Source organism: Sinocyclocheilus anshuiensis, unplaced genomic scaffold (genome assembly GCF_001515605.1).
Source record: "Sinocyclocheilus anshuiensis isolate Anshui unplaced genomic scaffold, SAMN03320099.WGS_v1.1 scaffold252, whole genome shotgun sequence".
NCBI lineage: Eukaryota > Metazoa > Chordata > Actinopteri > Cypriniformes > Cyprinidae > Sinocyclocheilus > Sinocyclocheilus anshuiensis.
This window is the reverse complement of record NW_015554095.1, coordinates 926,023-944,259: the sequence shown is the minus strand read 5'-3', so window position 1 is coordinate 944,259 and position 18,237 is coordinate 926,023. Positions and strand designations below refer to the sequence as shown.

The 18,237-nt window shown below is 37.3% G+C and overlaps 2 protein-coding genes across 10 annotated transcripts in view; one reads left to right on the top strand and one right to left on the bottom strand.

Moving 5' to 3' along the window:
- Positions 1 to 209: 209 nt before the first annotated feature.
- LOC107669475 (hexosaminidase D-like) lies at positions 210 to 4,900 on the bottom strand. Of its 2 annotated transcripts, XM_016461716.1 has the most exons (13): positions 4,670 to 4,900; positions 4,528 to 4,591; positions 4,338 to 4,453; positions 4,176 to 4,263; positions 3,906 to 4,070; positions 3,565 to 3,748; positions 2,731 to 2,802; positions 2,443 to 2,641; positions 2,273 to 2,355; positions 2,089 to 2,161; positions 1,852 to 1,962; positions 1,674 to 1,763; positions 210 to 669 (listed from the first exon to the last, which is right to left on the bottom strand). In XM_016461716.1, the coding sequence occupies exons 1-13, from the start codon at positions 4,672 to 4,674 to the stop codon at positions 480 to 482; spliced, it is 1,440 nt and encodes a 479-aa protein (XP_016317202.1). In that variant the 5' UTR covers positions 4,675 to 4,900; the 3' UTR covers positions 210 to 479. The 2 variants fall into 2 exon arrangements, with proteins under 2 accessions (XP_016317202.1, XP_016317201.1); XM_016461715.1 differs by having other exon boundaries at positions 4,528 to 4,900.
- Positions 4,901 to 5,692: 792 nt separating this feature from the next.
- The window catches only part of LOC107669490 (rho GTPase-activating protein 12-like), a 54,483-nt gene continuing 41,938 nt past the window's right edge, over positions 5,693 to 18,237 (top strand). For 7 of the 8 annotated variants that reach the window (XM_016461746.1, XM_016461745.1, XM_016461741.1 and 4 more), the window contains exons 1-2: positions 5,693 to 5,952; positions 13,011 to 13,770. In XM_016461746.1, the coding sequence (XP_016317232.1) occupies positions 13,084 to 13,770 (687 nt within the window). In that variant the 5' untranslated portion in view covers positions 5,693 to 5,952; positions 13,011 to 13,083. Of the gene's footprint in view, positions 5,953 to 6,599; positions 6,823 to 13,010; positions 13,771 to 18,237 lie in introns of those variants that run through there. The other variant, XM_016461739.1, reaches the window with a different exon arrangement.

Sequence of the window (18,237 nt, the reverse complement as noted above, 5' to 3'; positions counted from 1 at the left end):
AAAAAAAAATATATATATATATATATATATTAAAAAACGACAAAAGCACGTAAATACAATAAAAATAAATAAATTGGAAACTTAAAATACAAGAATAAAAACTATTTTAAAATATTAATAAATACTATAATAATATATAAATAATGCTAAAAACACTTTAGAATTTGTGGATGGATTAATTCAACAAAGAAAAAAAAACTTTCAATTTAAAATGGTTTATTAAGCACAAAGTCAGAATGAGAGATTTAATTTATGTACATATTGGTTGGTAATCATTTTAAAATAAATATTACAATAATGTTATTTCATTACCTTTATAAAACAAACAAAAATATAATTTTTTTAACTAAAATAATACAACAGTGATTCACAAACACAAGCTTTCTCAGTTGTTTCATTCAGTTTTACATTGTACTGCAAGTACAGTCTAGCTTGAATGGAACCGAAGAAAGTTTTCAAAAGAAACTTATTGACCAACTTTAAGATATGGATTCGGTACAAAGTCCCATTTCATTTAAAACAGTTTCAATTTCTCTCAGTAGGTTGTGCAGAGGCTCTAGCACTGGAGTGATGTGTTGGTCCACCCATTCCTGAACTGTAGAGTCTGAGTACAGCAGACACATCTCTCCTCTCACCTCTTGCACCTGGCTCTCCACAGCATCAAGAATACTGTTGGAGGAATTGAGAGGAAAGATATGGATATATCATAAAGACCTTGTAAAAAAATTCACATGAATAAGACACATGGTGTATCACAGTTTCCACAAAAATATAAAGCAGCACAACTGTTTTCAACATCGGTAAGAAGCAGAAATATTTATTTTATTGTAATGAGTGCGGAAGATTCAGATTAGCATCACAGATATAAATGACATGTTTAAATATAGTAAAATAGTAAATATATATATATATATAAAGGCTATAACATTCTATGCACACAAATAGATAGAAAAATAATAGAAAAGAAAGAAACTGTATTAATATGGATAGCATTATAAAATCAAAATATTAAATGGATTGTAATGTAAATAAAATACATAAAACAATGAATGCAATATAAAATGCAGTAGAATAAATCAAATTCAGCACTAATCGACGTTTGTGCAAAAAGTGTGTGACCGAGTGCTGTGCAGAACCACGCAAACGCCTCTGCGTACTTTCCTCCGAATAGAAGGAGGATCAAGAGCCTCGCAGCACCACGAGGGGGCCTGATGCAGTAACAGGAGCATCAGCCGTCCAAAAGAGCTTCACAGAACAGGCGGGTTTGCGCACTCACTCCAAGAATACTGTTGGAGGAATTGAGAGGAAAGATATGGATATATCATAAAGACCTTGTAAAAAAATTCACATGAATAAGACACATGGTGTATCACAGTTTCCACAAAAATATAAAGCAGCACAACTGTTTTCAACATCGGTAAGAAGCAGAAATATTTATTTTATTGTAATGAGTGCGGAAGATTCAGATTAGCATCACAGATATAAATGACATGTTTAAATATAGTAAAATAGTAAAACTAATTTCACAATATTACTGTTTTACTGTATATTTGATCAAATAAACACAGCCTTGGTGAGCACAAGAGACTTCTTTTAAAAACATTAAACAATCTGAGCAACCACAAACTTTTGAAAAGTAGTGTAAATATAAGTATGCATATTAAGAAACTTACATTTTTGCTTGTGTTTTAATCTGTTGTGCAATAAGTGGGTTAATTGTCTTTTTTTGCCTGTGGTAGGGTGTGAACCAGCCCCTCACAAACCTGTTATGCAAGAATGAATACAAATATTTGGTGAAAAGTTAGCCTTAACTTCACAACCATCTTAAAACTTAAGAGGCCCTAAACTCACATATTGTTCTGAAAATGTCTCAGTTCTGCAGACTCCAGCAAAGACGTCAGCTTCACTATCAGTTCAGCTAGTTTTGCCCCAGCAAAGGAGGAAGACGTCCTGGAAGACAATCTGGGACACACAGGCCAAAGAATATTCTGTAAATGAGTCTATTTTAAAGTAACCCTTGAGGTTTCTTAGTGGTACATTAACACATGCTTTTTTATCTTTTAGGGCACGAATATAAATATACGGTACCTCTCGTTGTCTTCTACATCCACAGTACCAAGTGTCTCAACCACCTTCTTTTGAGCCTCTTCAGTAAAGCCACCTGAATCACAGTGAACAGCTATAGTGAGTTAAGCATTCTTAATATTTATATACTGCCATCAATTTACCGACAAAAAATAAATCTAAATGAGTGAAAATGAAAGTGACTGACCGTGCAGAAGAGTTTGCAAACAGGACCCCAGAGAGGGCAAACCCACAGGCATCAGCTCACACAAAATAGACAAGTGGTCATATCTTAAGAGGAAACAAAGAAACATACATGTAGTTGTCTTGGCCAGTAAGACAATTGTGATTCTAGTGATAGTCAAGATGCCATCTAACCTTTGCCATCCAGTTAGAGCAATTCCCTGTAGCTTAATGCCAGCTGACAGGCTGGATGCTACTTTGAGCCATTGTAAATGGTTGTCCAGATGTCTCTGAGTGCTGGTCACACAGGTGTGCACAGTGGTCGAGCCTTTAAAAGAGCTGGCGGCCCACTGCTGTGACATACCCACGGACTTATATCGTTCCATTAGCATGACTGGAAAAGAACATGTAAAATAATCAAGCATTTTCATGATCAAATAGCTCAGAACATTTAACAGTAAAGTGTGTTTTGACCCAACTTACCAGTGTTCTCCACATCTAGAGTAGGGCTGTAATCCCACAACATTGGTTGCACTAATCCAACAAGACCACTCTCTAAAATAAGACCATAAATTGGATAGAAATTGTTATTAGTATAATGCAAAGAAAAGTGTATATACAGTATAAAAGTGATAGCCATGAATTAGAAAATGCACTATAATTCTTTTGGCATAGACTTTAGTTTGATTTGGTAATTTCTCACATAAGATTACATTTATTTATTTCCATTTAATTCATTTCATTTCACGTTGAGTCAATGTGGAGGATGTGGAACATTTAAGATATTTTTGCCCAGTGAAGATAGAGGTGTTGACCTTTAATGTATCAAGGGGAAGGAGGTGAAAGTATCATAAGCATGCAAAAAGCAACTGAAGGGATGTCTCTGGTGTCTGACGAGAAATAAACATTGAAACATGTCGCATGAGTAAAAGACCGACCATTTATAAAGTGCATCCTGGGTGAACAACTCCTTAAATTTTAAATTTTAATTTTAAGTTCCAAACTCACCTACAAACCCCCCCCCCCTTTTGTACTGTATAAAAAAGCTTATTTTAATATATAATTTAAAAGAAGATTATTCATTTTTAAGATTATACATGAAAAAAGTTTGAACTTTTTTTTTTCCAGTCAGTGGGGTTCACTGTTTTGGAATGACATGAGGATGAGTAAATAATCACAGAATTATTATTTTTGGACTACCCCTTTAAGCATGCATTTATACATATGGAACTATTTATTAAATGCATCCTTTCCTCTTATACGCAACAAAATCATGATAATTGTCCAAAATGGGTGATAAATATGTTAACTGCTCGCCTTTAATGGTCTCAGGGGTTATGGACCTGAGCATATCATCCCACATGATCAAATTAAGGTTGGGTGCACTCTCCTGAACGCCCTTTGCCACCTTAATGACATGACTGAGGAACAGCTGGTGAACGCTCCGACCTGGAACATCTAACCAATGTTTGGACTCATCTCCATGACCGAGCATGTACACCTATTAAAAAAATGTTTATTGGATCAACAGACCAATATAAAACTAGCACCCTAAGCTTAAATGTCAAACATCTTTGAGCAGGCAACAGTTCACTTGTAGGAATTATTATATTGTAGTCACACATGTGGCATTTTATTGATGGAGGGATGGGCTGTACCTCATCGGCTCCGATGTGCAAGCTGGTACTTTTAGGGTGGAGTTTCATGACTTGTTGTAGCATCTCTTGCACCAGCCTAACTCCTGCATCACGGTGTGGGTTCAGGGTGCCCAGACAGTAGTCCACCTCCCGCAGATCTCTAAATACCTCATGCTTCAGGACAAACTGATTGAGAACATTTTTAAATAGTAAAGAGTTTGAATATGCATAATTCAAATGGATAAATAATTCTTCCTCTCGGTAAATGACAAAAACAGGTTTCATAGTTACTTCCAAATGTCCAAATGTCTGAACCAGGGGAATGATCTCCAGCCCTCTACTGTAGGCAGCATCCTGGATAGACACAATCTCATCACGCCTGTTTGGATAATAGGTATTTTTATCAGTCACATTTAAAAAAAAAAAAAAATTATTTTGAAAATATATACTTGCCTGTATGGAGGCTGAGTTGTAGATTGAAGAACTTTCAGCTCTCCTTCATAGGGAAACATATCCTCATATTCGATGAGCAAGCCATTGGCACCAAGATCAGCAAATAACTGGATCAGCTGTAGAAACAAAATAGTGGTTAATTCCTTAAAGTTTTATTTAAACAGTCATAAAAGAGTAAATTAAGTTGTACCTCAATTAGGTAGCCAATTCTAGGAGGTGCCCCTTTCAGGTCCAAATGCACAAACTTTTTGCAACTGCGCATTGACTGGTCCATTTCAGGTACTGTTCAATAAAAACATCTAGCAGCGTCTTAAAGATATTTTAACTCTTACCTCATATTTAAATCACGGAATCAACAACCGAGACTGTATATGTTATCCTTTAATCTTTTGTATTTGATCATTTAATAAGTGCTGATACTGTAACTGGAAGACGTTCTCCTTTCATTTATTTCTTAATCAGCCTTGTTCCTTTTCAAATATGTACTTTCAAATCAACGAAGCTAAGCATGTGACAGAACCTCTGTTTACAATCCTTTGCTCCTTTGCACTGTCACGCACACGCCCAACAACATGGCTTCTTCTGAGAAGCACGACGGGCATTGTAGTTTTTTTGTGCATTTTTAAACTAACAGCAATGCAGATGTAGGACTACAAGCGCCTGTATTTCCGCTCAGGACCGGAAGTTGTGAACCGTGGTTCTCCGCAGGCATTTTATTTTAGAATAAAAGCGTAAATAATTTTTTTTTTAATGTTGATATCTTTAATCTCGCTAATCAAAATTAAATGTAAAGGTAGTATTTAACAAAATCAGTACTGAAATATATATATAAAAAAATGAGCTTATAATAAAGTTTAAATGAATAATGATTAGAATTTTATTAGTCTATATTTTTATTCGAAAATTAAAATGTTAAATGTTAAAGTAACTAAGAAATTTACTGTTATAGTATCTTTATTTACATTGTAAGAGCATATTTATTTTAGATTCTGGAATCTTTTGCAACAGAATTTGAACGGAGTAAACAGCAAATGTCACTCTCTAGTGGACAATGTCTTAATAATACAATACTGGTAATATTGACATTCTAAATTTTTATTGGTAACAGGATAGTGGTTAAAATATGTAAGTTCTTCTAATCATGGAAGGGGTGATTCATGAACTGTGAACAACTTTGAGGTTACATTTCACAGACATTCAATAATACTTATAAACTGTTTAAATGTCACAATGTGTGTCGTCATAATTGCTTGTGGAACGTCAGGAATAGAGTAGAAATAGCCTAAATAATAATAATAATAATAATAATAATAATAATAATAGTTTTTTCCGAATAGAAGGAGGATCAAGAGCCTCGCAGCACCACGAGGGGGCCTGATGCAGTAACAGGAGCATCAGCCGTCCAAAAGAGCTTCACAGGACAGGCGGGGGTGCGCACTCACTCACCCACAGAGACAGACTGCGATTGGAAGCGCAACGCGGTCAGATCGTGCGTTTTGTGTTGCTGCCGCGCAGTATCTTTTCACGCAAGTGCCGAGGACTGCAAGGGAAAAGTTTATTTCAGAGACTCTCCAACTAACGGGCATGGCCGCTCCCAGATCCCCCTGAACGCCAGGTCAGTATGAGCAGTTTTTGCGTTCATTCCTATGCTTCAAAGGCGCATTGTTGCAGATATAAAGAGTTGCATTGTTAGGACAGTTGGAACTGATTGTTGCACAGCGGTTTGCTACCTTGTGGCTAACCACGAAAGCCGCTTTGGGGATCTGTGGTCGGGGGACCTGCTATCGTGCTGCGGCTAAATGCTCCCATCGGGGTTTTAAATTACAGCCACTCAACACGCAGTTGATTCGCATTGAGACCAACGCTAGTTTTATCTAGTTATGATGTGATTTAGATGATCTAGACTTAGACCTGTGTTTATAATTTGTGCTTTGTTTTGATTAAACGTTGACTTGTGAGTAATAAGCTGTCATCACTCAAAACGGCGCAAACGGTTCATCAAAGTTATCATGGGTAGAGCATTAGTATTTGCATTTGGCATAGGCTATTGTTTATTTTTGGAAACAATTTGTACGCATTATTGTGATGACACATCATTAGTTTGTTTCAGCGAGCTGTAATTAAGCACAGTAAACATTTATTGGGCAGAACTGGTTTGTACTAATGTATTTTGTTTGAAAGTTTATGGGCCGAACCGACCCTTCCCCCTTTCTTCTCCCGGCCTCGCTGTCGCCTTCGTCCGGGGAGGGACTGCGCCGGCGACCGTGTTGAGTGACCAGTGCAGCCGCTACCCAAACAAAGCAGGGTTACCAGGGGAATCGGGGCTCTCTGCTTCTGGACTGGGTCGCTCGGGGAATATAGTGTCGGCTCATCTGCATCAGTCTTGAATGAACCGCTGGAACAAAGACAAATAGGCTACTGTTTGACCTGTGAGGACCTGACGGCTGAAAATCACTTCACAAGTAACGTCGATAACGCCTGCAAGGTCACTTTATGTTCACGGCTGCCAAGTGGCTCAGTAGATTAGACAAACCCGTTTTATGCTGGCTGGCTTTGTCTACCCTTGGTGTTTGTTTGTCGACAGGAGAAAACATTTTAATCAGAAAGAGAGCCAGTCTGTTTTAAGCAATCAAGATGAATGACAAAGAACCATTTCTGAGCGCGTACAAGACACTCTTTAAACAGCGGTTCAGAATTCATGTGTTGTTGTTGTGAGACCTGTCAGATTTTTTTTTTTTAAACTATAGTAAAGTGCCAAATTAATTTCAAACAGGCATTAAAATGTCAAAGAACTTGTCACAATAAGTTGTGAGGCGTAAAAAGACAGTATAAGTCATTATAATCAGTAATTATGTCCCCACTGGATGCACGGGACGGCTAATGTCTGTCTCGTGCACTGAGCACTCTCTCCTCCACATCATGAGTAGACACTCCCCTTACTGCTGATTGGCTACAAGTTTGTTTTGGTACTCGGCCGACTTTTCTACTTTTCGAGTTTTCTAAAGCGTTTTTGAAAAAATACATACCCCATCTTTAAATAGCATTAAATGGTTTGCAAAACTTCTCAAGAATTTATTTTGCTGTTGTTGCTAAATCACCTGAAAACTGGGCGAACTGATCCAGAACACTTGTTATTTTGCACATTTTGCGAAAGAAGAAGACCATGTTTGTGAGTGTAATCCTGGCCAATCTCAAGATCCTTCAAGTGCAGATTGTGGGATTCAAAATGTTTTCTGTCTAGACCAGATGTCCATATATAAACATCGTTGAAAATCTCAGGGTTATTTTCCCAGATTCCAAATTTAGACAGGTAGTTGTGTTTTGTGGGGGAAAAAAGCTATCATGAACCTCTTGTCATTAAGTTTGCTTTTCTCTAGTAAATTTACAACTTGCTGAATTGAAAGTAGGTCATGTTGGTAGTGCTTTAGTGCTGCTAAATGTTATGTAATATTCAAGACCACTGTGTAACAGTGCTTAATTTGATCATGTCCAGAGTGTAAATGTCACACTCCAAGCTTCGTTTAGGGAAAGTGAGATTAAAATTAACAGAGACCTGTATTTTATCAGGTTCAAGATATAGGCCTATGTGTTTGTGACTTATCTTCATTTTTCTTCTCTATTTTGCAAATGAAATTAATCTCTAGGTTTATGGTATTTGATTCTAGTCTATTCCAGTCTAAAATTTGATTCCTTTTTCTTCCAGCTTTAGTATTGAAACCTAAAATTAGTAATATGGTTCAATTAAAAGAGAACTGGCGTCAAATGTTATCTCTGCTTTCTATAGTACTGGTATTTTAAATAGCTACAATGCTGCATTTAATGTTTCTTTGCACTGAATATTTGCATTTGTAATGAGTGCTAATGTGGTGGTCTTGATAGTAAATCTCTTTGATGCTCTGGGTTTCACTGTAAGTTGCTTTGAAGCCCAGGAAGTGAAACTCCATAGACACTGTCTCCCAGTATATTTTGATTCACTATGAGATTCGAAATAGAAATGACAAGTAAATAGAAATGACAAGTTCCCCCAGTAAAATGATATGGGATTTCTGTCGGAGTGACAGTCTCACTTATCTTGCAGAAAAGTTGGTAGTAATTTCTTTTGCACGTTGGCCACAGTGACACTGCACTCACCCAGAGGAGACCTTCCATCTGCTACTTGTTTATAGAAGCTCCGCTTTGGTTCGCAGTCAAGTCCCCAAATGGGAGCCACGTGGTAGATTTGAAATCCTTGTGTGCTGCTTTTTCGATTAAATTAGTCTGTTTGCTCACTTTAATGAAGATCTGCTTTACTCTTTAAAAAGAGTTGATAAGAGTTGCCTCAAGTTGTTTTAATGTCAGTGGAAAACAGAGTTTTCTCCTGTGATCCTCCTCTCTGTGGTGTGTAAATAATATTATTTCTTTTTCAAATGTCATCGTTTCCCTTACTCATCAGAAATCATTGAAGGCCTTTATTCCTCCGACTTCCTTTATGTGATAACAGTGCAACCCAAGCTTTCAAACATGAATGACTCCAGTGGATCATGTGTGTAAATGTGGATGTTAGAGGGAGAAGGTAGACTATGTTTAGCTTAGGGTATGTTTTGTGGTGTCTAGAGAGGATGGGGGTATTTTAGTAGGCAGACAGACAGACTTATTGTAAACTTTGGTATTTGGGTGGTGGGTTACTATTTCCACAAAAATATCAAGCAGCACTTTTTTAGTATTTATAATAATAAGAAATGTTTCTTGAATGCCAAATCAGCATATTAGAACGATTTCTGATGGATCATGTGACACCGAAGACTGGAGTAATGATGCTGAAAATTCAGCTTTGTCATTACAGGAATAAATTGCATTTTAAAATTTATTAAAACAGAACATGGTTATTATAAATTGTAATAAGATTTCTCAGTATGACAGTTTTTACTGTATTTTTAATCAACTAAATGCAGCCTTGGTGAGCATAAAAGACTTCTATCAAAAACATTAAAACACTTTACCAACCCCAAATGTTTGAACTGTATCAGTAGAGACGTATTTAAGAAAACCAGTAGTTTGTTGTTTGTATTGTGGTTTATTAATAGCTGTTTTACATAACCTCTCTCTCTCATACAGAATAAGTTTAGTAGTTCAGTACTGGATGTTCTGAGTTTACTTTGTCCCTTACGGTATCATTTTACACTTAAGTGGCCATTCACACAGGAGGTTTTTGCACTTAAAACATGTGATGCAGCGCAGTAGAATAGAAAGTCTAGAGACACGTTTTGTAAAAGTTCTTTTAACTTGAGCACTATGTTTTTAGAGAGACTTGTCAAGGTGCTGCAAAATGTGCAAGGTGCGAGTGCAACAATCAAACATGTCTGTCTAGTGCATGTTTACGTAGAAAAACACTGGAAAATCAGTGCAGTGGAATGCAAAAACTGTAAATGGCTCCTAAAAGTAAACCGTAATCGGCAGCGTGTTTACCGGCTCCACTTTTCCAGTCAGCAGTCTTTTGTTCTTTTTGTTTGGTATTTGGTGTTTATTTTAATCAGATTCTCTACTAGGTCTTGTAGTTTCTACTCCGTGTATTGGAGTGCCTGAGGTAGGGCTTGATGAAGTATGTATGAAATGAAAAGATGGTAGAGTTTGAAGTTGCTGCCAAGGCTGGCACAAGTCTTTAGTGCAGAATGTGAAGACAGAGGGAGAGTAGATTGCCTTCAGCCCCATACTGGTTAAATCAATGCTGGGTCAACTGTCTTGTCTTTGGAAGAGATGTGTGGTTGCTGACAAGCTTGAATGGAGGGAAACGTATTTGTTTTAAGCAATAGTTTCATGCATCTTTCTCATGAGGTTCAGGACCCTAATGGTGTTTTAGTGCATCTCGTTCCTTTGGCTCAGTGTTGATGTACACCATAAGTTTGATAGCTTTATAAAGAGTTTGCAACAAATAGAAAGAGAGAGAGAGAGGGAGAAAAGCTGTCCTCTTCAAAGATGAGACCCAAGTTCATAAATTCAAAGTTTGGTTGAGATTCAAAAAGTTTATGAAGCTCAAGCTTTTTGATGAACGCCAGCTGTGTCCTGCTGCATATGAGCAGGAAGATAGTAGCTAATATTTTAGAAATGATGAGCAAAACAATATGTCAAAGAAACTGTGTTGCTAGTGAATTGTTTGAATGTGGCTCTATGCTTGACTCAACAGTGCAAGGTTTTCTCATTGGAGGGATCAGTGTAGTCTGTGTCTGGTTACAGTATTCAGTTTCATTCAGTCTTAGTAACCTCTATCAGTCTCTCACCACCATGGCTATTTTGAGAGGTGCCTTATGTCACATCAAATCCACATCTAAAATTTGACAGCACCGCATGGCTTCCCACTCACTGAGCAGGTTGTATAATATTTGTTGCTATTTCGAAATGTTCAGTAAACCCTTCAGCTTCAAAGACGAACCGTTTAAGGACAGACCATGTGGATTAACTAGGTATAAGTAGGGAGGGTGCCATGGCTTAACTAAGAGTGTGTGCGGCTTTTCTGGGGTGTGTTTACAATGTTAGCCTCCCGTAACCGAACTTCACTATTGCCATTTTGGCAAAAAGTCATGTTTGGTCAGTATTTAAAATTTAGTACTAAATAAATTAAAAAGTAAAACACAATATTATACACGATATAAAGTTAAAATAAATATTTTGAAATATACTACAGTTGGGGTTGGTCAGAATTTTTTTGTTTTTGCAAGAAGTCTCTTATGCTTACCTAAGCTGCATTTATTTGATCTAAAATGCTAAATAACAGTAATATTGTGAAATTGTTTTCTATTTTAATTTATTGTAAAATTTAATTTATTCCTGTGATGGCAAAGCAGCCATTACTCCAGTCTTTTTCACATGATCCTTCAGGAATTATTCTAATATGATTTGGTGCTCAAGAAACATTTCTTCTTATTATCACTGTTGAAAACAGTTGTGCTGCTTAATATTCATGGAAACCGTGATGCATTTTTTTAAGGATTCTTTGAGGTGAGCAAAAGAACAGCGTACATTCGAATTTATTTTTTTTTCAGTAAAATACTTAATTGTCACATTTGATCAATTTAATCCGTTTAAATAACAAAAAATCTTACACATACACCCCAAACATTTGAACAATAGTGTATTTAGTAGACTAAACTTTCAAATGGTATGTTTCAAAGACCTGTGCAGTGTGCACCCCACCTATCAGAAGTAATGTGAAAATCCAGCCAATCAGATCACAACTGGCCAGATCTGAAAGTGCTTGCCATTTTTGTTCATAGTATGCATAGGGTGGACAAAGTGGGCCTTTTTTGTACACAGAAGGGCTGAATGAACAAAGGTGAAATAAAAGGAAGAGTGAATCCAGCCGGTCACAATCCATCATCTTTAAGCACCATATGTGAACATGACAGTGTATATTTAACCTAAGAATGCTTGAGGAGGATTGTGTACATGTGAGAGAAGGATCTGGGGCCAAACAGATGCATGTTAACAGTAGAAAGCGATCTGCAGGCCATACTCTGGAAAATATCACTCCGTTCATTCAATGATCTGTGCATGTGTGTGAGCATGGTTGTGTTCCTTGAGACCTGTCATTGTAATTTGATCATTGGATTACTGATATGTTGGTTGCCATGGTGTCCTCATACATGATTAGGTTACCATGCAGCTGCCCTCAATGTTTTTTTTTTTTTAATGTGTATGTGTGATTGTTTTAATTTCTATCAGATCCAATCTGTCATGGTTGGTATTGATTAAAGGAGTAGATCACTTCTAGAATGAAAATTTCATGATAATTTAATCACCCCAATGTCCTTCAAGATGTTCGTGTCTTTTTTTTCTTCACTTTCAAAAATATTACGTTTTTTAAGAAAAACGTTCAAGGATTTTTCTCCATATAGTTGACTTCAATGGGGGTCAATGGGTTGAAGGTCCAAATTGCGGCTTCAAAGGGATCTGCACGATCCCATCCGAGGAATAAAGGTCTTATCTAGCGAAACGATCGGTCATTTTCTAAAAAAAATAAATAAAATTGTATATACTTTTTAACCACAAATGCTCATCCTGTAATAGCTCTGTGATACGCATGTGTGACTTCACGCATTACGTAATCAAATTGGAAAGGTCACACGTGGTTAGTTCTTCGTCTGTGTACTTCGGTTCAGAAAGGTAGGGTAGGGCAAAAAACTCCATCTCATTTTCTCCTCCAACTTCAAAATCGTCCAACATCGTTGTTTTACCTTTTTTGTAAAGGGCGTTTGACGTTCTTTGCATGTTCGCTTTGTAAACACTGGGTCGGTACTTCCACCTACATTAAACGTGTGCATGATTACGTAATGCGTGAGGTCAAGTTAGTGCAAGATGAGCATTTGTGGTTAAAAAGTATATACTTTTTTATTTTTATGTTTTTAGAAAATGAACTATTTGCTAGATAAGATCCTTTTTCCTCAGCTGGGATCGTGTAAAGCACTTTGAAGTTGCATTGAAGCGTTAGCCACCATTGAAGTCCACTATATGAAGGAAAATCCCAAACTGTTTTCCTCAAAAATCTTAATTTCTTTTCGACTGAAGAAAGAAAGACATAAACATCTTGGATGACATGGGGGTGAGTAAATTATCAGGAAATGTTTATTCTGGAAGTAAACTACTCCTAGAATCATCTCTTTTTAAAGTACGTGCTAACAATCTTATTCTCTCTTTTTGCAGTCATGCGGACACAACAAAAGATGTGGATCCACTTACAGTCTGTCTTCTGAATAACTCACGGACAGATTGAGCCATGACGGAACGGGATGGCCACTGTGATTTGTCCATCACCCCAGGGCAGGTGTATATCGAGGTGGAGTATGATTATGAGTACAAGGCGAAAGATAGACTTATCTCCATACGGCAGGGCGAATGCTACATGTTGGTTCGCAAAACCAACGAGGACTGGTGGCAAGTTCGTCGGGAGGAGGGCACCAAGGCTTTTTATGTCCCCGCTCAGTACGTCCGAGAGGTCAGGCGTGCCCTTATGCCACCGCCCAAACCTCGCGCAAAGCCCCCTAACGTTCTTGAAATCGCCCAGTGCCGGTCGTCGAACAAAAATCTCAACCAACGCGCTCCTACGGAACGGTCCAGCTTCAGCAGGCCACCTCCCTCTACGACGCCGTCCCCATTGCCAGGTCAACAGACCCCGCCTTTATTGTTGCGGGACACCAATCAGAACTCGGGGATGAAGAGCGTTGTTGCCGAGCTCACTCTGCTTAATAACAACAACCATCATATCTATCATCATGGAAACCCCACACTTCCACAAGGACGAGCAGAATCCCCTCCACGAGAGCAAGGTTGCCTGGGGAAGCTCCCAGGTGGGTTGTCGGTGGATACGAACGGAAGCATGTCACCAGAAGATGGGTTGGAGAAAATGAGAAATGACTCTGAATCTGGAGATGAGCTCAGCAGCAGCTCTACCGAACACATGCAGGTAAGAATGAGTGACGTTCACCCTCTTCCTCGTTTCTCTCTCACGTTCTCAAGCTTATTTGTTCTCTCTCATTCTCCCTCCCTCCCAAACTTACTCATGTTCTACCTTTATCTCTTTCAATGTCATCTTTGGCTTTTATTCTCTGCATTTCCAGCACTTATCTTTACCAGAAATGCTCTCATCTCCTTTTCATCCTGTGACTGTCATTATCTTTTCCTGTAACGCGTTGTTCCAACAATTACTACGAGACTAATCTAACATTTCTTCCTCACACCTTTCCCTTTATCCCTCCCTCGGTTTTGCCTCTGACATTTACAGTGGCACGTCTTCTTTTCTGTCAGGTTAAATTGGATTCAGCAGTGTTTTCCTCTCCTCTTGCATCCCTTTCTTTCCGCTGCATGACACTTGTTCAGCAGGAGATGTAGTCTGTTCTCTGCTGTGGAGGTGAAAATTGTGGCCACCTCGCAAGGTTTGATTTAGACAATAATAGAGACTTCATTGACATCACAAAATACACTTTTTTTTATTTAAAAAACTGCTGGCATTAGTGTACAATTTCTTTTGCATTGTGCAATTGATATATATATATATATATATATATATATATATATATATATAACTCTATATAATTTTTAATAATTGTATTTGCATTTTTATTAAATTTTTAGTAATGAAAATAACACTTTATATTTGTACATTTATTTATTATTTTATATTAACTATTAGTAAACATTGTGTTATATAAGTTTAATTCTATATAAATATTTAAATATAAATTGTAATAATAATTACATTTTAGTAGCCCTCTCTGATTCGCTCTTCTAGTGAATTAAAAATTAAAGCTACATTTTTGTGCAATATGCAAATTAGAGTTTTTTTTTTTGAGCAAAGTGAAACATGAAATACATGTATTATGTTCAATCCACTACTTATTAGATGTCAGTTTTGACCAACCACAGTAGTATGTACTAAGTAGTTAAGTGATTGAGTTTGCTTTTTGAGTGTCCCAGGGTGCATCGTGTGGAATTGGGTGTTTAGTCTTTGTTACTATCCTCCTCCCCCATTTCTCTCTAAAAGAGGGTGCTGCTGGGGAACAAAGGGGATTGTGGGAGAATAGAAAGTAGGTCATATCTGGCTAGATCATGTTGTTGCCCCATCTTATGTTTGTATATGTGTGAAAGAGATGGAAAGATGCACATTGAGAAGTTTGGGTCCAATGAGTTGTATATGCATCAGATCATCATTGTGAGCAATAAGAACAATAAGCATGCTCATCTGTGTGAGTTATAAACCTGTAGTTTGTCATGTATATTGAGCTGATCTTCTGAGTCACCACATAATTACTGTTCTTGGTCAACACATCAAGATTTCTAGACACTAACTGTTGCTTTTTGAATGAGAATAATCATGATGCTCCTCAAAGTCAGGTTCCAGACAGTGGCTTAACCATGCACATGCATATAGGCGCTTAAAAGGACATAGAGTACGTTGAACTTTTGAGGGATTTGTCCATGTCAGGCTTTGTCCATCAGGGTCAGCTGATAATACTAAACCATGTGATTACTTAATCAGCCGTTCAACAACTATCCCTAATAGACATTTGCACTCCGGATCTCATTCATAACATCTGCTATGTGTGATGTTTGGTTTAAAGCAGGATTTCACCCAAAAATGCCAATTTTTTTAATTGATTACTGAGCCTTATGTGGTTCCAAACCCTTTAAACCTTGTGAAGCCATAAAATAGATTTTTTATTTTTATTATAAGTTAGGGCTGCATGATACAAGATGCGCATTAAATAACGCATGCGATTTATCGTGCAGCCCTATTGTAAGTCATTATTTGCTGAAAATTGCCCCCTTCACCTATTGTCCCTTCTGCCTCTTAATTTTGTCTTTGTTAATAATAAAGAAAATAAGTTTTTTTTATGTTTCTAACACAAAATAGCATAATAGCATCTTTATTCTTATTATTCTTTATTCCAATATTCTTTGATTTTTAATAGATTTAGTTAACCCTAACAACACTGGAATAAAAATACAGGCTTGGAAGGCTGAGTAAATGATGAATTTTCAATTTGGGAGAATTATTCATAGAATTACTTTTAGCCCAAAGTCATATTCTCTGCCTGCATCCCTCCTGACGTCTACCCCCCTTCTCTACTAATGAATGGGCAGCTCCTGCGCTCTTAAAGGATTGAGGTCCAAATCTGTTTCCCTCAATAATACTCCACCAGAGTGGCCCACAGAGGATGGATTTAGGACCCCAATTTCTCGCCTTTTTCAATGCTCCAACTTCATCTTCACCCCCTGAAGCAGATTTGCACACACACAGACACACACTTTCCCGCTCTCGCTCTTTTCTCCTCCCCCACACTCTTACTTTTTTGGATTTTTGTCTGTTAGAAGTATTTCCTTATTCTACTTTTTTTAAATCCTTTTTATGAAATGTTCAAATAACTTGAAATAATAAGCCATCAGAAGACACACATGAATGCTTGACCAGGGGGATTACTAGCATGTCATCCCTCTAATAAAAGATTATGAATGGCTTTTATAACAGAGCAGGGGCTTTTCTAACGGGCAGCTGCACAAAATTAAATTCAGCCCCTTAGCTGGGTGTTTTCCTTTGTGTGAACAGTTATTGTCTGCAGTTGAGATTATGCTTCAGCTTCAGTCTGTTTCGGTGTGTTTTGTCTCAGATTTTTTTTTTGTGCGTGTGTATCTACATACATTATTTTCACCAGTATATCATACTGAATCATTGCCGGTTTTGTTAAGCTCATATGTAATAAGCCCAAAAGAGTCTTTGAAGTATGTGTGTTTTTGGGATTCAGTCACTGAATCCAGTCGGTGAATCCTGTAGCTCTTCCCTGCATTGACAGTAAAGGAGGCCCGAGCATTCCTGTCATTCCTGTCCCAGCACACACACACACACACAGACACACACACACACACACACACACACACACAGACACTGGGTTCAGTTGAATAACCCAATAAAGGCCCACTGATCCTGATGGGCAGAAAACAGCACAGCTCACTCTAATCTAATATTTACTCAAGTATCAAAGATCTCTCGCTCGCTCTCCTGTCTGTTGTTGTTCCTGTCTGTCTGTCTCTATTTTTGCCCAAATATGGACTTGAGGCTGAAAGATGGCAGTGGACATCAAATCGATGTGTGTTTGGGGTGGTGTGGGGGGTTTGGTACCCTCACGCTGTCAGGGCATCTCTGTCTCTCACTCATTCTGTCTCTCACTCATTCTGTCTCTCTGCTGTCGATGAGCACAGCTGTCATGTTGTGGGGGCAGTATGTCCTGAGGGTAAGATAAGTTTAGCTTCACACTCACACATTTGCTAGATTTCTGTTGTTTTTATATGAAGATGATTAGAATTTCCTAACCCTAAACCTATAAGAACATTTTTAGTAATTATTAAATAAATCAAGTTTTACATTGAGGGTGTAATCAAAACATTCCAAAAGAGAAGTTTGATGAGATTTATGTCACTTTTGGTGACAGTTTTGTAAACAAACTATAGCCAATATGTACAGACATGCACTCATAGATGAGTTTCACTACCGTTCAAAATCTGTAAGATTTTTAATGTTTATAAAGAAGTCTTTTATGCTCACCAAGGATGCATTTATTTGATCAAAAATACAGTAAAACAGTGATATTGTGAAATATTATTACAAGTATTACAGCAGTCATTACTCCAGTCTTCAGTGTCACACGATCCATTAGAAATCATTCCAATATGCTGATTTGGCACTCATTAGAAACATTTCTTATTGTCAGTGTTGAAAACAGTTGTGCTGCTTAATATTTTTGTGGAATCTGAATTCTTTGATGCATAGTAAAATAGTGATGCTTTTCATCACTTTAATGCATCTTTGCTGAATAAAAGTATTAATTTCTCAAAAAAGAAGAATAAAAACCTACTCAAATGCTTAAATAGTACACTCTAAAAAAACTGGGTAAATATAGGACAGAATCCATCTTGGGTTAAATTTACCCAGCAAATTGGGTTGTTTTTTTAACCCAGCATAATGGGTTGATTTAACCCAGCTAATGGGTTTATTCATTTTTACTATATTACTAGCTTATTTTTTACTTTTACTTTTATACATTAAATAATGTTTACAGATTAACTTAAATCCTCTAAACTTTAAAAAAAATACTCCACACAACCACTGGTTTGCATGATAACTTCCTTTATTTTCCTTTATTTAACATTTACAGCATTGTTTATATCGTTTTTAATAGGCTATACATATTGCCTATATTTAAACTCGTTTAACAAACATTAGAAGAAAAATTCAACATTAAACAGAAGTCATTCACGTGTAATCGACCAGTCTCTGTTATTCTGTTTCCACCATAACGGCGCTGGTTCTCGTGCCCGAGCTGGAGTCGTGTTCGGCGGGGAACTGCTAACGGACCGCCACCCAGCGTTACACTCTAGC

Bases quoted from the DNA above. Each gene is read 5' to 3' on its own strand.
- LOC107669475 (XM_016461715.1), bottom strand. From the start codon at position 4,611: ATGGACCAGTCAATGCGCAGTTGCAAAAAGTTTGTGCATTTGGACCTG. The intron at 4,264-4,337 runs GCAAGTATATAT...TTATCCAAACAG, and splicing joins ACAACTCAGCCTCCATACAG to GCGTGATGAGATTGTGTCTA. The intron at 2,356-2,442 runs GTTAGATGGCAT...TTTCCTCTTAAG, and splicing joins GCTCTAACTGGATGGCAAAG to ATATGACCACTTGTCTATTT.